This window comes from Ammospiza caudacuta, chromosome 11, assembly GCF_027887145.1.
Source record: "Ammospiza caudacuta isolate bAmmCau1 chromosome 11, bAmmCau1.pri, whole genome shotgun sequence".
In the NCBI taxonomy this organism is placed as follows: Eukaryota; Metazoa; Chordata; class Aves; order Passeriformes; family Passerellidae; genus Ammospiza; species Ammospiza caudacuta.
The window spans coordinates 20,990,834-21,012,049 of NC_080603.1; the positions used below are offsets into that span (position 1 = coordinate 20,990,834).

General features: G+C 40.7%; 2 protein-coding genes across 7 annotated transcripts in view; one reads left to right on the top strand and one right to left on the bottom strand.

Annotated features, from left to right (window-relative positions):
* The window catches only part of PEX5L (peroxisomal biogenesis factor 5 like), a 39,844-nt gene extending 25,068 nt beyond the window's left edge, over positions 1–14,776 (top strand). For 5 of the 6 annotated variants that reach the window (XM_058812037.1, XM_058812038.1, XM_058812034.1 and 2 more), the window contains 7 exons: positions 2,716–2,832; positions 3,723–3,866; positions 4,730–4,800; positions 5,584–5,781; positions 7,100–7,265; positions 7,650–7,807; positions 8,443–14,776. In XM_058812037.1, coding sequence (XP_058668020.1) covers positions 2,716–2,832; positions 3,723–3,866; positions 4,730–4,800; positions 5,584–5,781; positions 7,100–7,265; positions 7,650–7,807; positions 8,443–8,647 — 1,059 coding nt within the window. In that variant the 3' untranslated portion in view covers positions 8,648–14,776. The remainder of the gene's footprint in view (positions 1–2,715; positions 2,833–3,722; positions 3,867–4,729; positions 4,801–5,583; positions 5,782–7,099; positions 7,266–7,649; positions 7,808–8,442) is intronic. The other variant, XR_009275150.1, reaches the window with a different exon arrangement.
* Positions 14,777–17,042: 2,266 nt separating this feature from the next.
* USP13 (ubiquitin specific peptidase 13) overlaps positions 17,043–21,216 on the bottom strand; it is a 50,159-nt gene continuing 45,985 nt past the window's right edge. The window contains exon 21 of the mRNA XM_058812042.1: positions 17,043–21,031. Coding sequence (XP_058668025.1) covers positions 20,938–21,031 — 94 coding nt within the window. The 3' untranslated portion in view covers positions 17,043–20,937. The remainder of the gene's footprint in view (positions 21,032–21,216) is intronic.

Below are 21,216 nucleotides of genomic sequence, written 5' to 3' on the forward strand. Positions count from 1 at the left end.
TGTGTTCAACTGGGCTGAAAACTCTTGGTTTATCCAAAGTACTTTGCCAGCCTTAAGGTGGCAAAAACATTGAAATGAGGTTAATTGGCACTGGTGGTGTAGCAAATGGAGCTAAAATTAGACCTAGGAGCCTTGATCCAAAGCCAGGTTTCAGAAAGGCTCAATATTAATTTAACCCTCCTGCCACTGAAGTCAAGGAAAAAATTGCTACTAAAGGCAGCTGAAATAGACAGGCCTTCAGCAAAACCTGTAATATTTCCAATATTTACAATTGTAATATTTACAGTTCTCCTCCTCAAGGACACTGAATTGCTCTGCCGTTGACATTGGTACCAGCACTGGGTCAGAGCCTGGTCCAGGTGCTCAGGGCAGCTTTGCTGTGGCTGTTTCAGACACCCCTTGTGCTGAACATCCTCAGAATTCTGCCTGGCCCAAACCTCCCCTTATCCCTGCAAAGTCACTCTGGGTCCTGTGTCCAGGGAGTGCAGGATGAGCTGAGAGAGATTACAGCAAAGCTGGTCTCATTGCATTTCCCCCCTCCTTTGACTCTGTAAATGGAAATTCAGGGTGCCTACTTGAGTGCACAGTAATTCACTGGGGTTTTACATAGAGTGAACTTCTATGAGATTTATAAATATATAAATATATAGATATATATAAAATATATAAATATATAATTAAACAGCAAAATTTGAATTTAAGACCTAAATCCACTTGCTTACTAACCACAGAAATATTATGTGATATTTCCACACCATTGATTCATAAGGAATGCATTTTTTGTCAGAAAAATGCAAGCAAAAATTCTAATTTAAAAAAAAATTATATAAATGTATATATATATAATATATATAAATGATGATATAATAGATAATAGATAATAGATATGAATATTTATATATATAATTATTTCTATAAATTAATCTGGCTAAATAAGGCCATTACTGATTAGTTTTCAGTACTTGTATTAATTTTTATCTGAAGGAAAGGAAAATTCTCACATGTTTACCTCATGCTGAATCTCAAATTTACTGCTAGTTAAACATGATCACATAATTTTTATTTCCGTGCTGGGCAGATTTGTGCTGAACGAGAATCAGTTGATGGAGGCATCTGTTGAACAGGATCTTTTTGGGAGTTCAATTGCCTCTGGTCATGGCTGCTAAGAGTTAAAGAGGGAGTGATCTGATTCATGCTCCCAGCCTTTTCAAACCCTAAATGGACATTTCAGTCCAATCTCACAACTCTTTATATGAAAGTATTTTCTTCAAGTCTGGAATGAGAGCAAATTCTGAAGTGGTGTAACAGTGTGGTCAGGGGCAGTTCACTGCTATTACCTGGAGTGAAATCTCCTCTCCAAGAGTGAATGATTCCCAACTTATTTCCTTTAGCACAGAGGAACATAGCAGAAACCTTCACAGATCCAATAATTGCATGATTCAGACAATCCTGAATTTCTTCCTGAATGGAGGACAGCTTGCTTTCCTTTTCCCCAGCACCTAAGGAGGTTTACAGCAAGCCATGCAATCACATTTTAAGCTCTATTTTTCCAGTCATGCCTGGCTGTGGAGCTGCACCAAAGCTGTCAGCCTTATAACAAACCCTCACACAAAACTATCTGGAGCAGTTCACAAAACCTTCAATTAATTTTGATTAGCACCTTGCTCTCAAATGGTTCTGTCTAAATCTAAATAGATATATTTGTGCTGTTGTCTTTGATATAAATAAGCTGAGAAACTGTGCCCCCAGTGCTGTCAGCTCACTGAAACATTGGCCATGTCCTTGTAGGAACTGGAGAATTTTGGAAAGGCTGGTAGTGCTCTGCAAATACTCTGCTCTGGATCTCCTTCTCAGAGTCCCATGACTAGTGTGTGGAGGCTGAAAAAGTAGCACCTTAATTTGGCTTCTCCCCTTCCATAATTCTATTTCTGTTTCTTGGCATCCTTTCCTAGTAGCCACAGTTGTTCCCTCCTTCTGGTTGTTGCTAATCTCATTCCTTGTCCTAAATCTCATCTGTTTTTCATAATTTCTCCTTCTCTTGTATGAGCATTTTTCCCTCATCTTTGAGCTGAATATTAATCTGACTGTATGATTCTGTGATCTCTTGTAGATTCCTTTCTCAGCAGAGTATACAATTCTCCACTATGTCAAAAAGCCCAATTTGTATTACATCCCTTGCACAAACACCCTCTGTCTAAGCTTGGCATTTCTCTTTCTCACAGCTGAAAATTATGCTGAATATACCAAAGCAAGCAATGCTTGCTCTCTTTCAAGCTGTTTTATCTATTGTTATTCTTTTGCATATGCACTTAGTTGATTTTCCTTTTTTTTCTTTCTTTTCTTTGTCCAAGGACTTGCAGCATTGATTGCCTTCAAATTTTATGTAACAATTTGCTGTTAGCATCAATAAGATGTAGTGTAAGCTGCTGCAAATCCTGCTTCAAACAGGACATACACTGCCTCTGAGATAAAGAGTGCTCTGTTGACAAAATGCATTCCAATATAAGAGATGAGATTTAATTATCTGGAACTCCAAACAGGAGCTGTAGCATTTCAGTCCATGTGATTATTTATAGAATTAATACTGCTCAGCAAAATTGACACTCAGACCACTGGTAGAAAGAAATTCAAACGTTGTTTAAAAAAAAAAAAAAACAAAGAAACTTTTAGTTTGGAGGGTTTTGTTCATTTTCTCTTTTCCTCCTTTTCTTGTAGTCTGACACAGAGTTTTGGGATAAAATGCAAGCAGAGTGGGAAGAAATGGCTCGCAGAAACTGGATTTCAGAGAACCAGGAAGCACCAGGACAAGTCACCATCTCAACCATTGAGAAGGTAACACCAGGGTTTTATTGCATCTCCCCTGAGCAGCTTTGAGATGAGCCTCAGCTCTTTGGACATGAAAGATAATTGTACCCCAAAGAGCTCATCCTCTTTAATTGCCCGTGGGTGGGGCAGATTTGGAAGACCTTGCCACAGTGGGAATCTGTTTAGGCTTGCACACAGCCTAAATTCAGCTGAAGGGATCACAAAGTAACTACTAGATTTATGAGCACTTTTGAAATCAAGCACTTAAGGAAAAGCACCAAATAAAAATACCTGGGATGGCACATTCAAACACTGTTGAGGATAGAAATTATGGAGATTCCTTCTCCTTTCTTCATTCCTTCCACTCCATATTTAATTTGATTTCTATTATGCAGCTGATATTACCACACACCCTTTACACTGCAGTGATGAGAGAAAAAGGCAAAACTTCAAGGAATACTAAAACAAACTCAGGTGCTTGCAGCACAGTTGTGTCTCTGGAAGGTTAATTGAGGATTTCAGGATTTTAGCTGAGCAGCTGTGAGGTTATGAGCACTGCAGGGATTCAGCTGCTTGGTGTGTTCTTTACCCCCACTTTGGATGTCCTGGGCTCAGAGGTTCAGCTCTGCTCTTGGGCACTGTGAGATGTTGACATTGCCTGTGATGGAGAGCCCAGCACAAGCACCACTATGTACAACTGCAGAGCTAAATTAAAAATAAAGAGCAGCAACAGAAATGCCCGGTGATGTGACTTTTTCCACTTTTTGTCATTGAAATCCCACGGGGGGAGCTGGTGCCATTTCCACAGAGCAAAGGTTGTTTACACCATTTGGAAAGCAGTGAGTCACTGCATTTTTTAGACTTGTCACTCCCTGCAACTTGCCATTCACCACGGCTCCATTATCTCTCTGCTCCAGGGTTATTATTTCCACACTGACAATCCCTTCAAAGACTGGCCTGGTGCTTTTGAGGAAGGACTGAAAAAAATGAAAGAAGGTGACCTGCCTGTTACAATCCTGTACCTGGAGGCTGCAATTCTCCAGGAGCCCAACGATGCTGAGGTATTCACTGCTCTGCCTTCTCCTGGCTAAGGGAAAGGGAGCTCCCTGCAGCAGGGAGAGAGGGAGTGATTTCTGGGCTCAAACCTGTGCCAGGCATGACTGACTGAAACATTGGATTCCAAGGGTTATGAATTAGTGTGTGCCTTTAAATAGATAACAATGAGTTCTTCACTGGATGAGAATCTGGTTTTGAAATATTGTTGTTTGAAGTATTTCAAACCTTCCCTTCACATCCTGATATTTTCAAACTGTCTTATAAACACTGCTATCAAAAGATGAATATTTTTGATTTAACAAGACTGTTGAAAAATTTTTAAAGTTACATAAATTTCTTCAATGTTGCTGTTTTCAACTGGTTTATATTTAAAGTCTGTTTTCTGTAAAATGTTAAAAATATTTATGGTGTATCTAGGGCTCTTTGAATCTCCTTCTACATTAAATTAAACAGCATACTTCAAAAAATCAGAGAATCCCAAGCTCCCTAGAAACCCCTAATATCTAATATACATATAATATATTTAGAATAACCCCTATATATAATATAAAACTAAATAATTCTTCTTCTATATTTTCCATAAAATTGAAGCAAAATTTAAAATGTACAGAAACTCAAATTTAAGAGATTAGCATGTGATTATACACTGACAGAATGCCCATACATTCATTGACTATGAATATTTATTAGCCCCAAAGATATTCAGAACTGCACTGATTGGGACTGTTGGTGTGCACACTGTAGAAAAATCTGTGTTTAGTGCTGGACATATCTGCTGCTTTTCCTCACCACTGTGTTTAACAGTGATATTGGTTGTAACTCTGCAGTTGGATAAATGTAACAAACTAAATTGTTATTATTATTGCAGGCCTGGCAGTTCCTGGGTATTACACAGGCAGAAAATGAAAATGAGCAGGCAGCCATCGTGGCCCTCCAAAGGTAGAGGGAGATCTGTCCTAAACCTGGGGTCTGATGAGTGCTGGGTATTGGAGACCTGGGGATGTTTAATGCCATTCCTACCTTGGAATGAGAAGCATTTATTCAGCAGAGTAGAGCATTGACAGATATAGAAACTCCCAGTGACTTCAGAGGGATGACTAGTGATTGATAGTTCTGTTTTATTAAATAAGTGAAATATTTCATGGAGTAATTCAAGTACATGCACGAAAGAAAAGTTACATTGCCTAATAAATACGAGTTAGGCACGATGCAAATGAAGTGCCTTTTTTACATTCCAGCCACTTGGCATGTTTTCTGTAGTCTGTCCTCTAATGAAGAGGTTTTCTTAATTGGAGTGAGCTCCCTTCAGCTGCTGAATGCTAAACTGCCAACACTTTTAGGTTGATGGAGATGTAAAGATCACAGAATTCTTGTACGTAAAATGTGAGCTCCAAAACATCAGCATTATTATTATTATCTTTCTGTAATGGGTTTTTAAGTTTCCATTTGAAGCAATATTCAATTGCATCAGCACTGATAACCATGAAGTAATTTCTCCTAAGGATACTCAAACTTGTTTATGTGTGCCTTATTAGCTTACCTGGATAGAAATCCAAGGGGTTACCTGATTTAGGAGCAAAAAAACCCCAAACTGCTCATCCCCAGTTTTCAAAAGAGCAACAGTGATAATTGTGATTTTCTTCACATGGATTACTTTGGAACAATTCAAGCATTGTGCTTGGCTGCAGAAATATCTCAATGCATTTTTTATTTTCTGCCTAGGTGCTTGGAATTGCAGCCAAACAACCTGAAAGCCCTGATGGCCCTGGCTGTGAGTTACACCAACACTGGCCATCAACAAGAGGCCTATCAAGCCCTGAGAAACTGGATAAAGCAAAATCCAAAATACAAGTACATAGTGAGAAGCAAAAAAGGGTCCCCAGCACTGACAAGGAGGATGTCTAAGACAGCAGATGAAAGGTAAATGAAGTGGAAATCCTCACAGTGGAAATACCAATGATAACCCTAGAACTGGTGGTGTCTGCTGTGCCCCCTTGTTCTGTAGAAGTCCAGCCTGTTCTCTATATTGGAAGACATGTCTCTAATAGCAGGAGAGGGAAGCCAACAGGGAACATTTGATTTAATGACTGAAGGCTTTATCTTTTATGCCATCCCTGGAAATTAAAAAAAAAAAACCAAAAACACCAAAAAAGCCAAAAAACCCCACAACCAAACAACAGCTTAAAAAGGATGTTTCTCTTCAAATCCCATCCCTTTCCTCCATCCCTGTCTCCTGCCTTTCTATTCCCACATCCTGCACCCTCATCCTTCAGCTGCTTCCATATCCATACTGAGCCTTTATCCAGCTCTACCTGTGTGTGGTTTTCCTACTGTTCACACTTCCTGCTGTTTTCCATATCCCAGCCCAGCAGAATCCAGGAATGAGCAATTTTGCAGTGCAACATGGGTTCTCTGAAAATACTGGGAGGTGGCACCTGCTTGTTTAAAAGCTGTTGTGGTTCTAATCAAGAGACAACACAGCCATTTGATTTATCTTGGCCATCTTAAATTAAAAAAAATCATGATTTGGCAGCCCCTCATCATGATTTCATGAGAACCATAAACAAGTACCTCTGAACTGTGAGATGCATAATAAAGTCATTAAAGGCATAAACATGATTTAGAGAACCAAACCACTCAGGCTATCTCACTGCTAGTCATTTTGAAGACAGGCCTTATGTTTTACCCTCATCACTTACAAGTCTTGGCTTGACAAGATAATTTCATATGAGTAAAAATAAAATATGCAGGTTCTGCTTAATTGCTAAGTGTGTTATTCTACTTTGGCTTCATCCTGCTGACCTCTGGTGCTGTCAGTGCAAAGGTTTTAAGAAGCTACAGTGGGCACAGAAGTCTTATGTTTTGGCATCTTTCTTCAAGGGTCTTGGCTGGTCCCTTATGTATTCCTCTTAAAAATACTACTATTTTTGCCAGTAAACAACTGTTTTATGTCTGAGAAATTAATCTAATTTGAATAATTTTAATAAACCTTCATGTCATTCCACTTGAGTTTATGGCTGTACTTTGACTTCATTTCATAGATGAACTTTTTTTATTTCAGACATAAGTTTACAACAGCACCCTGAAATAAACCTTTGTCGTGATGAAGAAGCTCATTCACAAATTTTAGTAATTTAACACTTCTGATAAATCCACTACAAAGATTTTCATTTCAGGCTATGCAATCAACATTGGAATATTTGTAGATAACTGTAAGTTATGTTTTTCCCTTGTCTAGCTCATTGCTTGAAGAAGTAAAGGATTTGTACCTGGAGGCTGCTCACCAGAATGGTGATATGATAGACCCTGACCTGCAGACAGGACTTGGGGTTCTTTTTCACCTGAATGGAGAATTTAACAGAGCAATAGATGCATTTAGTGCTGCTTTAACTGTTCGACCAGAGGTACATTTTTAACTTTTACATTTTTTTAAATTTAGCTTTACAGGCCATTTCCACTTTCCTGTCTGGATCAGGCTATTATTAATGACATGTCACTTCTGCTATTAAAATTTTAAAACCCAAAATAGAAATGTTAATTACAAGACATAATTAACATGGTCATTCTTCTGTTTAGGAGCAGATTTATGCATGTCCAATTCCTACCTGTGTGCTGATTAATGATATTAAATACATAAAATTGCTTTTGATCACGAGTCAGAGCCTCACATTCCTTGTCAATTAAGATACAATACTACTATTTTATGCAGTCCTCTTCCTTTGCAAGCAAAAATGAGACATTATGTCTGGATTTTGACACCTACAGTAGAAAAGCCATTTTCTCCCCAGGACTATACCTTGTGGAACCGCCTTGGGGCAACCTTGGCAAACGGGGACCGCAGTGAAGAAGCTGTGGAAGCCTACACAAGAGCTCTGGAAATCCAGCCTGGCTTCATCAGGTCCAGGTACAACCTGGGGATAAGCTGCATCAACCTAGGGGCATACAGGTGAGCATAAAAGATGTGCGAACAAAGAGTCAGGCATCACAACTGCCAAGGGAAAATTCATTCTCAAGCTGGAGGCATCTAAGAAAAAAATAATCAGAATATAGCTACATAATCTCAGCTATTGTAAAATGTTGTCATATCATTTTACAGAGGACTAAAATGCAGGTTTTTAGCTCTATGTGTAAGTACTCTTATAATCAGTGGGATTGTTCTTGCACGTAAAATAGTCCTGCTCTTAAGAGCCTCTGTAAAAGAAAATGTAAGAGCCTGTCTTTTAAAGGAAAACTTGAGTTAAACTGCTTCTAGTAGGGCCATCAAAGACATCCTACAGGAATGAAAGTGATATTCAAGATGATATTCCAGGGTCCCAGCTGTCAGGGTGAGACAGGGAAGATGAAGGGGGGGAGTTTGCTGCAATGCAGACAGTGCCCCCAAATGTTTGGGTAGACTGAGTTTTGTGTTACCCCAAGCCAGGCCCTCCTGTTTGATGAAAATCAAGCAAGAACAACGCATTGTATTATTTTACATTGTAAAATAGTGTATTTAAGCCTGGCATGGAACTTTAGAAAGTTTGCCTGTAGTTGTTAAGCAAATTATAATGCTTGTTTCTTTTTTCTTTTTCTTCTTCCGTACAGAGAGGCTGTCAGCAACTTCCTCACTGCTCTCAGTTTGCAAAGGAAAAGCAGGAATCAGCAGAATGTTCCTCACCCTGCTCTATCAGGCAATATTTGGGCAGCACTTCGGATTGCTCTGTCTATGATGGACCAGCCAGAACTATTCCAAGCTGCCAATGTGGGTGATCTAGACATTCTCTTAAGAGCTTTTAATCTAGAGCCGTAATAAAAAGGATTCACAAATTGATTAAATTGTATTAGGAAACAGAGAACTTTTTTATTACTCATCCCCAAATGACCACATTTTCCAAAAGATCATGACTGTAGATCAGTAGGGGAATTCCTTCAGACATTATTCATAAAGGGAAAGTTCAAAAGCACAAAAATAGTGTAAATAAATTCAAAGTCAAAGGGTTGAAATGAGCTGTGGCTAATTGGACAAAGCCCTGAACTAGATGAAATAACAATTTCTGAAGAATCTCCATCCCATGCAAGCTATATCTCTCTATATACATACAGCTGTAAAAAGAAAAGTATCTTAAGAAGAAACCTAGATAATGGTTATTGCACCTTAGAATGGCAAGCAGTGCATCCAAGGAACCTGCTTAGTAGCTCATTGCACTATGCTGACACCACTTTGCCCCACACTGGGGATTCCCTATCCTTTGGTTTCTTTGATGAAAAATCTTCCCAAGGTCCATTTTTAACACAGCTCTGAAAACAGATACATGTATAGGGATGTGTTTTGTTTTGAATGTATTTATTAGCTGGCAATCAATATTTTGCTTCCAAAGGTAGCTGGATAAATTTGGGCCCAGTTGTGCAGGCTCATAAGCCATGTGCAGTGTCAGGAGGAGCACAGTCCATGCAGGGCTATGGGGCGAGGCCAGGTACATTTGGGGAAGCCAGGTGTTGCCAGCAGAAGAGGCAATTTGCACTGGAATTGTTGCTGTTCAAACCAGCTGTCCTTGATCTGGGACAGTCTGAAGGAGCTCATGGCAGGGTCTGCACCTTTCTGTGTACTTAATGCACTTTAATCTTTCTTTTTGTAAAATAGTGCTATGCTTTTCTTTTAGTCACCAACAATGGAATGTACAGGATGGCCTTGTTGGCAGAGAGGACCAAATATAATTTCCTGAAATGTAATGAGAGGATTCTCAATATTTTTATGTTTAAAAATGCAAATACAGTATAAACTGCATTAACAGCTAGAAAGATTATTATATGCATCCATCAGGTACTGCACATATACATGCATGTGCATGCACATACATGTTGAATGCAAATTATGTCATTTCAGAACATAAAAAGCTACAGATCTTTGTTGCAAATGAAGAAAAATATTTGTAGGAGTTACTGCCTGCAGACCATGCTCAAGGGAAAACTTTCCCTGAAGAAACTGGTCTGTACAATGCCTGTAGGATTGAGACCAAGGCTCCATCCTGCTGTTATGGCAAACAGCAGCAAAAGTCTCCACGACCTCCATGGTACCAGAGAAAATCCTCAGATAGCACCAGTATGTGTGGCTGCTCACAAATGTGTGCATAAACACACTATTTTCATTTTCCCTGGCTGGATGAATGGGGAGCAGGGTTGGGGCAGTACCAATCCCTGATGAATGGATGGATTCAGCTACAATCAAACACATTTAGCTCAGGGTGAATGTGTCAATCAAAAAAGGCAGAGAGATTTTTAGGAGGTGATTTTCATTTGCTGATATTTTAAATATTTTTATTGAATAGCAAAAGATAAAAAGTGTTATTGGATGTGTTGATCAGGAATTCAATTTGCAGAGTAGCTATGGAAATGTGTTAAAGTGGGACAAATAGCACATTTCCTATAAACAACATTAGAAGAAAAATCCAGCTCAGAGGTCTAAAAAAAGAAATCCAACTGCACAGATCACGGAGAAAGATGCTCTGTAGGAGTTGGACAGTTTCACCAGTACAAACCTAAAGTTTCTTGCAGCTGTCTGTTATTTTGAGCCACCACTTGAAGGAAAATTCCATGTTAAGACAGTGTAATCACTGCATCTAATCACCATCTATAGGTTGTTAAATACAAATAATTGTCATTAGGAAAATAAAAGTCTTACTCTTCACTCTCTCCCACTGAGTAGAGATGACAAAACAGCCACCAAAATTTTTTGAGAGTGCTGTATTAATTCCTTATTTACACATATATTTCTGTTTACCTATCAGGTGTTTCATAACTGATTCCTGCAGTTTTCTCTGAGGATGGGAGTGCTGGGAATGTCACTTTGGCTAAGTGGGCTGCTGTGTGCATATCTGCTGACAACAGTTTGCTCTTTTGCTTTGACAGCGATGTGTGATGACAGCTCTTTATTGATAAGGCAGAGCAGAAGGTGCAGTGCAATTGAATCTGGGAAGTGATAAGAGAGAAGGGAGGCAGCTTTGAGGAGAGGCTGTAAAGCAAAGGCATATGTGCTTAGGTTTTGCTTGATGCCCTGCCATCACACAACTTCTTCTAGGATATCCTTTGTGCTGGGGTGTAGGATAATCAGTGCTTATGCAGAGGAATTAGCTGTTCAGGGACTTTATTTTTGTATCTTTGAAATTAACAACAACAAGAAAAAAGTATTTCTCAGAGTCAGAATGACAAGGGGTATTTGATTCTTGTGGCAGTTCACTAAACATCTCCTCCAGCCTGTGGATGAGTAACACAGAAATCATTAGGAAAATGTTATGCAAGTCCGATCCTCTCCAAAAAGAACAGACTAAGGAGGTAGCTCTTGGTTTATCCTGGGATGCACTGCTGAAAACTGCATTTATCTGCTGACACATGTCCACAGCCATGGGACTGGCAGGAGCTGTGTGTGTAACCTTGAGACAGCTCAGCAGGGCTGGACTGTGCCCTCCAGGCAGGCTGAGCCCCCAGCCCATCCCAGCTCTGATCCCAGCTGCTCTCTCTGCTGTAGTTAGCCTGTGTGCCACTGACAGAGGCTAAAGCAGGGCAGATGAGAGGGGACAGGGGCACATCTCACACAGCTCTGGTCGCTGTGGGGCAGTGCCCGGAGACTGAGCTCACCTCACTCTAACAGGTCAAGCCCAGCAACTTTTGGGACTTCTGGGCATTCCTTGGGATCCTGGGCTTTATCATCCTCCTTCAGCCCCCCTCTGCCAAGCACTGCCAGTGCAGCAGGCAGGATTAGAGACAGCTTTGATCTGGCCTCCTCTTGGCTTTCCTTAAATATTCAGGACAAGTCTGTATATTTGCCTGAAACAGCAATGGGAAACGTGAGGAGGCTGCAGCATATTAACAACCTGAATAGAAAATTCATATCCTTGTGCTTCTAACCAAGCATGAGGTGGGATAAAGATAAATAAGGCGGGTGCTGAACAGTAGCAGATTGAGCCTGAGAGTGAGAGACAGCAAATCTGGGTCCTGTTCTCAGCACTCCCTGGGAGCTCGACCAAGCCAAAGCCTCCTGCCATCCCTGACCTGCCCAGGTGTGCAAGGAGGGAAGGAAGATGGGAGCAGCATTCCTAGCACTCCCTGGGAGCAGGGGGCAATCACTGCCTCCCACTGCAGGGGCCAGGTCACCCTCCCCTGGGCAGGAAGGTGACACAAACACAAGGTTGCTCAGGTCTAGGGAAGCAGCTTCACACAGAAACAGCTGATTTCAGCAGAGGAGAGACTCAGGCATTTCAGGATGCTGTGGAGCATCCATGAGGTGAGGCCCAGTTAGAGTGCTGCAATGGTGTATCACCATGTCCCACTCCTCTTTCCCTTTCTTGTTACTCCTCTCTTTTTCCAGAGGTGATTGATCACTGCCAGGCAACTGATTCCAAGTTTTTGAACGAACTTTTTTTTTTCTACTTTATATTTCATGCAATTAAAAAAAAAAAAAATTTCCTAAGTTTTCCTAACCCCAGCTTGGGACTGTCCTTGTCCTCTGCAAACTTTAGGAATAGTTATGACCTAGAAGCCTGATCCATCAAGCTGCTGAACCCGGAAGCCTGGAGTCTGCACTTTGCATGACCAGTTCACATGCAGGAGTTGCAGGAGAGGGCTGGCTCTGGTACCACTGCAGGTGCAGAGCAGGAATCCCAGAGACTGTGCAGGGAGTGAGGCTTTGCCATGAAGGCAAAGGGTTCTTGGCTGCCTGACCTCTTTGAACTGGGATGACACAGGAGCCTGGTGGCCACAGGCTGCTTTATGTCAGCTTGAAGAACCAATCTGACTTTTAGGCACCTACATAAACATACCTGTGTCTAGTGGCGTTTCCTTATGATCTGACAAATCACAGCACTTGTAAAAACATCGAGGGGGAGATTCAAATGACACAAAAGCTCATGTGACAATATTGCATGCAACTGCATTAACCAGTAACCACTCTGCAATATTAACCCCCAGCATGCAGCAACGCTACCTGAGCAGGTGTTTAGAGAATGCATGCAGAAGGCTCACACATAGGCTATTCCTAAACTATTGATTCACATCATCTGTGGAACATTTTACAAGTCCTTTGCGTCTGCCAGACTCATATCTGAGTTGTTCATATTACCTGTAATAGGTTAGACCAAACACAGAGCCCTTTTAAAATCCCCTCTTTAGAATTCACTTTGTGTTGTGCGTTTCACTGTTGCTCCAAGTGTTTAATTAATAACAGACATCTGTATAGCAGCTTTTGCAGACATATTTTAGTCCTGCTTTTTAGTCCTGAGAGCAGGACCCTCTCAAGAATTAAAAAGCTAAATCTGCACAGCTTTCACAGTGAAGCTGGGTTGTTTGGATTTTCACATTTTCACCTCTAGTCTCAACCACAGAAGAGCCAGCTATCCTAGGAATATCCACAGAGCACTCCATGGCAGAAATAACAACAGCTGTCCTCACTGGTACAGCCAGAGCCTGAGGCCTCAATCATTGTCTGCTGGAGCCAGTGAGAAATGGAGCAGAGCATAAATTGGTTGTAGATCTCTTTTGCCCAAACTTGCATCTGCAAAACAAAACATCTTAGTTATTTTCGCATGAATTACCTGCACAGTTGAAAAAATGTGATTTCTGGTCACCAGTGTTGTCAGCTTAGCAGTCTGTACAGTGAATCTATGTAATAAATGTTAATAATATACCAAGTATTCACAAAAATGGTAAGACAAAATGCACTGCACGTTGTGAAAAAAAATGGTGGATATGCAATACAGTATTATCTACTATTCAAACCTTACCTAGGCTAGAATCAGATTCCTTCATTATGGTTCTACTGATTTTTGGACTGGTGAAATAAATCAGTGAGAACAGGAGTGCCATGCATGAAGAGATCACTGACACTTTGAACAAAGGTAGGAAAATGAAAAATAGGCATGTCAGAGAATCCATGGGAAGCTTCAGAGCCTCAGCCCACAAAGTAACAGGTTTTAGGCAAGGTAAAGAGACAGAAGGAATCTAAATTTTCCTACAATATGCTGTAACTTTACAAATGCTTGCAATATGTGACAGCCCATTGAGCAAGCTTGCATGGTCAAGACTTGATGTGCTTTGATCTCTTTTCCCCTTCTACATTTACAGAATGCCATTGACATTGGCTGAACCTTTAATTTAAATAGCCTTTTTAATATCAGTAAGCTATTGTAAATTCAGGAAAATAAAAAAAAAATTTATAAATATATTTTATATATCAGAGTATAACATATCTAGAGTAAAATAAAACTATATAGTTTTGAGAGGCATTCTGTGTGGCTTCTTCTATATGCTGTAAACTGTTTGAAAACCTTTGCAATCTTGCATCAGTTCTTTTGGCTTTATTTTTAAGCCAACATAGAGGAAAGAAGTGATTCCAGGGTTGGCAGATCCTTTCACCTGGGCCATCTGGAGAGCCCTGCTGCTGCTGCACAGCCTTGCAGAGCTCCCTGGGTCCGTGGGGCAGTGCAGGGCAGGGCTGGGCAGCACTGCCCGGGTGGGAGCTCAGCCCCACACCTGAATGTTTACATTCCCTTACCAAGGCTCACACTGACCCAGATTCAGCATCTGAATGTAAGAACTTACTGGGTACAAGGTCAGTTTCTTACCACAGGTAACTCTGCCTCTGTATGCTTCGTGCATTATCAGCTGTGTATAATATTAAACACAGACTATAGTTTACTGATGCTTTAATTTGGTGTTTCCCTGCACTGCTGTTCAAAATTATCTATTTCCTCAAAAAAGAATGATGTGCATACTGGATGTGTTAAATTTATTAAGGTCATAGATGACTATTTGCAAAGCACCACACTTAATGTAGTATTTTTGTACTGTAATGGAAGCATGCCTTCCTTGGGTTCTTTTCCACATATTAAATTGTATTTATTAATTGTATTTATAACTGTGCAATTTTTAAATATGTTTTAAAAATAAACTTTGTCTGTGGCTTCAAATATATCAAAATCTCTTTTCAACTTGAAAGGGTCTTGACTTCAATTACTTAAACTGAAAAGAGGGATCTAAGTCTCCAACTGAAAGGATTTTTTCAATGAGGTATTCTATTCTATTGTTTACCAATTGAACATACTTCTCTGCTTAAAAGTTAAGTTCAGAATATGCTTTTGTTCTCATTTTTCCTAAATTCATTGTTTCTCTGAGGCAGAGTTATTTTTAGAATTGATTTTTATTTTGACATGTTGCTCAATTATACTTACAACTGGAATTTATACCAGCTGAGGCCTGGCCCAAAGGGTTCTGCACATACAGCCCATATGAGGAAAATGGGAAAAAAGAAGATAAGAATTTTTCCTGAAGGCTGTGCAATAATTAAAACAGAAGTAATAATATCAGAAACCAACCTTTATGAAAAGCAAAGCCAACATGCAGTGACTGAAATCCCTACTCAGGCAATTTCCCACATACCACTGTAGGAGCTGGCTCTCAGCATTTCCCAGTTCTGTCCTCCACGGGATGAGGTGAAAGTGCTGACAAGGCTGATGTCATTCCTGCTCTGTGTTTCTGCTGTGAGACACCAACATCAGCACAGACACAAGGGACAAAAATTCCTGTGCGCTGCTGTGGACAGGAAAGCTGGCAGCCAAGCAGGGGCTGGGACAGTGGCAGCACAGGACCATGGAAAGATGGGGCTGCTCCAGAAAACAAACAGAACACACAGCCATGGTTTGCCTGCAGAAGGAAAGCTCTGTCAGAAAAAAACAACTGGCAAAAACCTATGGCTTTAACCAGAACCTTCCACCAAGGAACAAAAGGGAACAGACACACAAACCACACTAAACCTTAGTTTAGGACAAAATTAACTGTGGGCTCTTGACACTGGTGTGTTCTGCTGGAGATATTAAAGCTAGTTTAGTTCTTTTTGCTAGTTTAGTTCTTTTTGCTAGTTTAGTTCTTTTTGCTCAAAGGCACTGACAAAGCAGCAGCAGCAGGAAAACCTTTGGTTGTGTGCTCCAGATCAGGAACACAGCACTGCTGTCCTAAAGCCAAAGGCAATGGGAGAAAAGCATCAGTACCAAATCCACATGCAAAACTGCTCAAAAATCACTGCTAAAGACATCTGAAAACATAATCACCCACTCCAAACAGCTGTCAGTCATGCAGTAACTGTTTTCAATGATTTTACAGCATTTCAGTAATTTTACAGGCTGTCAGTGCTGCTCTTATTTGGGTAAGGCTTGTACACCTGAGGGACACAAAGGTGCAACTCCCCACTTCAGTGAGGGGGAGCAGAGGGTGGGAACTCATCAGGTATCCAACACTGCCTCCCACAAACAGCCTGCAACAGCCAGGCACAAATCCCACACAGGAAACTCCTGGAAACTGTGAACAGAGCTGGCTAGCTTCTACAGGGAGCCACTCTCCACCTCTCCCACCTCTCCCAGTTACCACAAGTGGTGTGAACAGCGTGGCTTGGGTTGCCATGGTCACAAGGGACATCTGCGATAGAAGAGAAACCAAAACAGATCATTAAGTTTAGACTTCAGAAGCTGAACCATCTCTACATTTCTTATCACTCAGCATGGAACATGTCCCCTACTATGTCAAGAAGTGTCACTGAGGCCAGCATATTTACCTCTTACCTCTGCTCCAGTTGCTGGTCCCGGGATCCTATAAAAAGTTGTCACCCCTCAGTCTTCTTTTTCAGCCTCTTGCATCTACCAGAGTCCTAAAAGTCACATTTCTATGCGAAGTCCTTACACGTGAGGAAAACAAACTTCTTTGCTGAGCAGCAGGAGAAATTTCTGAGTATGAGGAATTACAGACCATGATAAAGCAGAAATTTGGAGTGAAATGACAGCACTATTCCACACAAACATTGCCAACTCTTGTGATCAAAGAACATCAAAAGGCCTAACAGTTAAAAACAAACAAACCAGTCTAACTTAAAACCTGATTTCTATTTTTTGCCATGCTGTATATCTGCTCGAGGCTTGGGGATTTTACTTTTTTTCTTGTTTTAAATCCACAGAAATGCCAAGAGTCACAAGAAATCAAGAGTCGCACAAACCTCTCTGTTCCCTCTGCAGGGTCTTTCTAAGTAAAACACCAAATGTGAACACAAAGAGTGAGAGGCAGCATCAAAACACATTCTGTCTATTCCTCTCCAGTTCAGACAGGAATAAAGAAGCAAGAATCCACACAGTCACCAGATGTGAGAATATTTCTTTTTAATTTAAAACGGTTGCAACAACGTCATTCACAGCCTTTCTCATCTCAGACAAATACTCCCCAGAAAGTTAACAGTGCTTCAAGCAAACAACTCTGAATGGTGCAAAGTAAACCAGGACAGACACTTCCAGGATACAACAGTAAAACCACTGAAGACTGAGTAGAAATCAGACACCAATCTCAGCCATTGAGGGAGGAAGGGCGACAGGGAAAACAATAAAATGTCCAGTTACATATTTTGCATAGACTTCCAATGCATGGGAACAGCAAAGAGGATAAAAATGGCTGCTGCCAGGATAGAGAACAAAAGGAATCAGTGGGAGAGGTTTCTAAGGAAATCTAATGAGCTCTGGATGCATCCACATTTTGAATGTGTTCTGTGACCTGGTGGAGGCTGTCTGAATCTAGAACTGGGCTGATGTTGGTTTCACTTACACCAAAGTCAGTCAGAGGTAATGGCATTGAACCCAGTGGAGTTACAAGTGATTGGGAGTTCAGAAACGTCTACTCTTATTTTAAAACTACAGGTCTGAATAAATTAATTTTTATCCTAATTATATTTTAGCTAGGAAGATTAAATAGGAGTTTGAGTCTACATGTGTTTTGGAGACAGGAGATTGTGACTCAGAATGAGGAGTCTACTGGATCTAGCATACTGCTAGGAATAAGAGAAGAGGAAATCAAGGAAAAGTTATCGAGTTTTTCTTCCTTCCTCTCTCCTAACCTAAATGTACCATACAAAAAAGTAAAAATAAGTCTGAGAAATAAGAGCATTATTTACTGCCAGGTCCTGGCTTGCCGTGATTCTCAGGTCAGATTGTCTCTAACAGCTCACAGTGATTTTTCTTCCCCCATTCCTTTTTGTCAAGAAGCTCCCAGCTCACGGAGCCCCCAGCACCCACAGGGAGTGTGCCCAGGCTGTGCCCTGGCACATTCAGCACATTCAGCCTGCAGCAGGCACAGCCTGGCAGATCAGTCATCCTCTCAGTACAGTCTGTTTAAGTGGGGCTTCTGCAATGCTGGAGTTTAAAAACACCCAAAACTCCTCTGCCCCCCATTAGGCTGAGGAGTCAGGAGTTTACATCCTGCTCCTCCAGGTTCTTGATGTTCTTCACACAAAACCCATCACAAAAGGGAGACAACTTAACCAGCCACATGAAAAAAGGAGGGAGGCCACTGTTTTGGGAGAGAATAAAGTAATTCCTCAAGCACCTGACTGAAGAACTTCTAACATATTTTTAACTGCTAAATTTTAGAAAACCTGCAATGCTTTCCTCTAAACTGCTCCCTGCACTCCTGACTAACTTTGGTTTGGGCAGGAAAAACACAAAAGTGATGAAATGAGAAGAACCCCAGGACCTGAGCTGCTCCAATTCACTCACCACAGCCAGCCAAGGCCCCTCCCCTTCCAGCCACCATTTCCAGTTTATCACCCCCAAATGTTCCTCCTGAGCCCAGGCAGCTGCACAGCCATCACAGCCCTGGGATGCACCAAGCACTTTGCAAGATTCCAGCTCCATCCCTGACCCTGCAAGACCAGCCATGCTTCCAGTTGGGCAATGAACATGGGGGTTACTCAGCTGGCCTTTATTTACCCAATATTTCTAAATAAAAAGGCAGCAGTCACCAGATCTTGGTGTTTTTAAATAGCCCTTTAAGTTCATGAGGCAAGAGGGAAGCTGTTGTGTTGAACTTCTTTGGAATATACATGGGAATTTTAAAAAAAGAATTAAAAATTAAAGGAGGGGGGAAAAAAGGTTTTTCCTCCTTTTTCTACTGCCAGAATGAAGAAACACACATATATACAGAAGTTTTGCTCTTTCACTTTAAATAGATATATCACTGCATAATTTGCTGATCCCATTTTCAAACCTGTCACTTTCTGGTGAAGTCCTCAAATATCCAAAATCTGGAAGAAGCAAAGAATTTACTGGCAGCTTTTATTTCATCCAGAGCTGGTGGCTCGATAAGCACAAGGCAGCTGAATGTCACAGGGGCCACCCATTAATGTGCCAGGACACTGCACTAATGTGTCCACAAGAGCTCTAAGAGCAGGGAGCTCTCCCAGCAAAGAGACACCTTTACACTCTGCAGAATTATTGCACTGGAATTTCTCTCACAATCTTTTATGATCCAAACCTGATTAAAATCCTAACAGTGTTTTTTGGCTCTATGTGTGGCTTTATGACCAGAGGGAGAATTATTTTTCCCCAGACAATGCAAAAACTAAAATTCCCTTCTCATAAACAGATGTTTAATTTGGGTTATCTTCTGTAGTGTGTAGCTGCCTGAATTTTGCTGTTAAAACTTGCAGGCACTAACAGAAGAGAAAATGTAATGACATCTCTCTGGCTCTCTTGCACCCTGCAAAAAAAGTTGGGTTTTTGGGGGTTTTTTGGGTTGTTTTTTTTTTTTTTACTGATGCAATTTATTTTGAGGGCTTGGTAACATTGTACAGGGCAACTCCAGCAACAGCCTCTAAGCAGTGTCCAACACTGGGAACTTTTGGGTTATTTTTCCAGAATCATGAAAGGTTTTGCACTCACCATGGTAATTTTTCTAGAATTAGTGTTTTCAAATACAATTTTAAAACACACATATGCATTCTCACCTGTGAAAAACACTTAAATAACACCATAAAAATTTAAAAAAAGACAGGAAAGGCCAGCCCCTGCCTACCCACCCCATCATCCCTGCCAGAGATATCAGACCCCTTTTAGAAGGTGTCTGTTGAAGAGATCAGATTATTGATGCATTTGCAAGTTTCAAGAAAGTGAGAATATCAGTTCAAGGGGAGTTTTATTGTGTTGTTTTGTTGTTTTTTTTTTTGTTCCTGTTGGTTGCTGTTGTTTAGGTTTGATTTTTTAACGGAGGAAGAGAGGGGTAAATCAATAAATCAGAAAACTCACTAAGCAATTTCCCACACTCAGATATGAAAGTCAATATTTAAGCAATCTTTAGCAGAAAGCAGGATTGCACTGCAAGTACTTTGTCAGGAAGTTGATTTCAGATGGAATATGAGTGGTCTAGATACAAAATTCCCTGACATAAATATAATGGGACATTAAACCCTTCTTTACCTCCTCCATATGAAAACAAAATTTAAATAACAGCCTTGCCTTTCCTGAGGGTGTGCATTTAATTTCATAGTCAGAAAGTCTGCTGCTTTTAGCCATCTGTAAACCTGAATCTGTTGGCAGAACTTACAAAATAAACATTCAAGTGAAGATGAAGAAACCTATGTCTGCAAAAACAAAATTTCTCTTTGGCAAAAAATGTACAGGGCACTGACAAGAGATTGCTCCTGTCTCCATCAGCCTCTTAGGCTTAAGCTGGAAAAGTCAAATCAAGATACTGTACCACTGAATTCCAACAGATTCAACTTCAGACTTTTTTCACTGCACTGAAAATGATCTCTGAGAAAGGACATTCTGCTCTGAAGAACAGCCACAAACGCCCTCCCTTCAAATGATTTCTCTACATGATCTGGACTCTGGATGCAAACACAGGCTCCCAGTCACCAAGGACACAAAAATCTGTTTGTGCTCTTCAAAGGATGCACGGGCAGGACAGGCAGGAGCTGGGCTGAACTGTTTCTGCTCAACACTGAAGCTTCCATATTCTCCACACACTAGCTGCAAACTCCACCAGAAATCCACATGGCCTGTAAGGTGTATAAATTTAAAACAATGTCCTATACAGCACCTAATAGAAATCTTCCATCTAACACTTAAGGCGGCATCAAATGATTGTTTTTAAATACACTATAAACATCCCATGGTTTCCTTTGCTTTTTGGCAGTCCAAGGGTTAAGGGGTCTTTTGTTGGTTTTAGATTTTTATTGTAGGCTTTTTTTGGGCAGGTTAAAAAGGCTTATGGCTTCTTAAGGCCAGGTGATAGATTTGAGGCCTAACTTGGTATCCTGTGGTAAAAATAAATGTAGCCCAGGTCTTTGGGAGGTCGTTCTGAGGCACACACTCTAAGGTCGTTGTAGATCACCCATCTGAAAGGAAAACAAGATTGATTACATTCCAGGAGTGTAAAAATCACCACAGATTTATCAGAGACTTCTCAGACCTAAACCTCAAAGAGTTTAAAATCTAAAATTAGGCATTGCAATGAGAACAAAGGATCAGAAAAACAGCTGAACCAGCCACCAGAGTCAGGAATGGAAAAGGAGGAGGGATG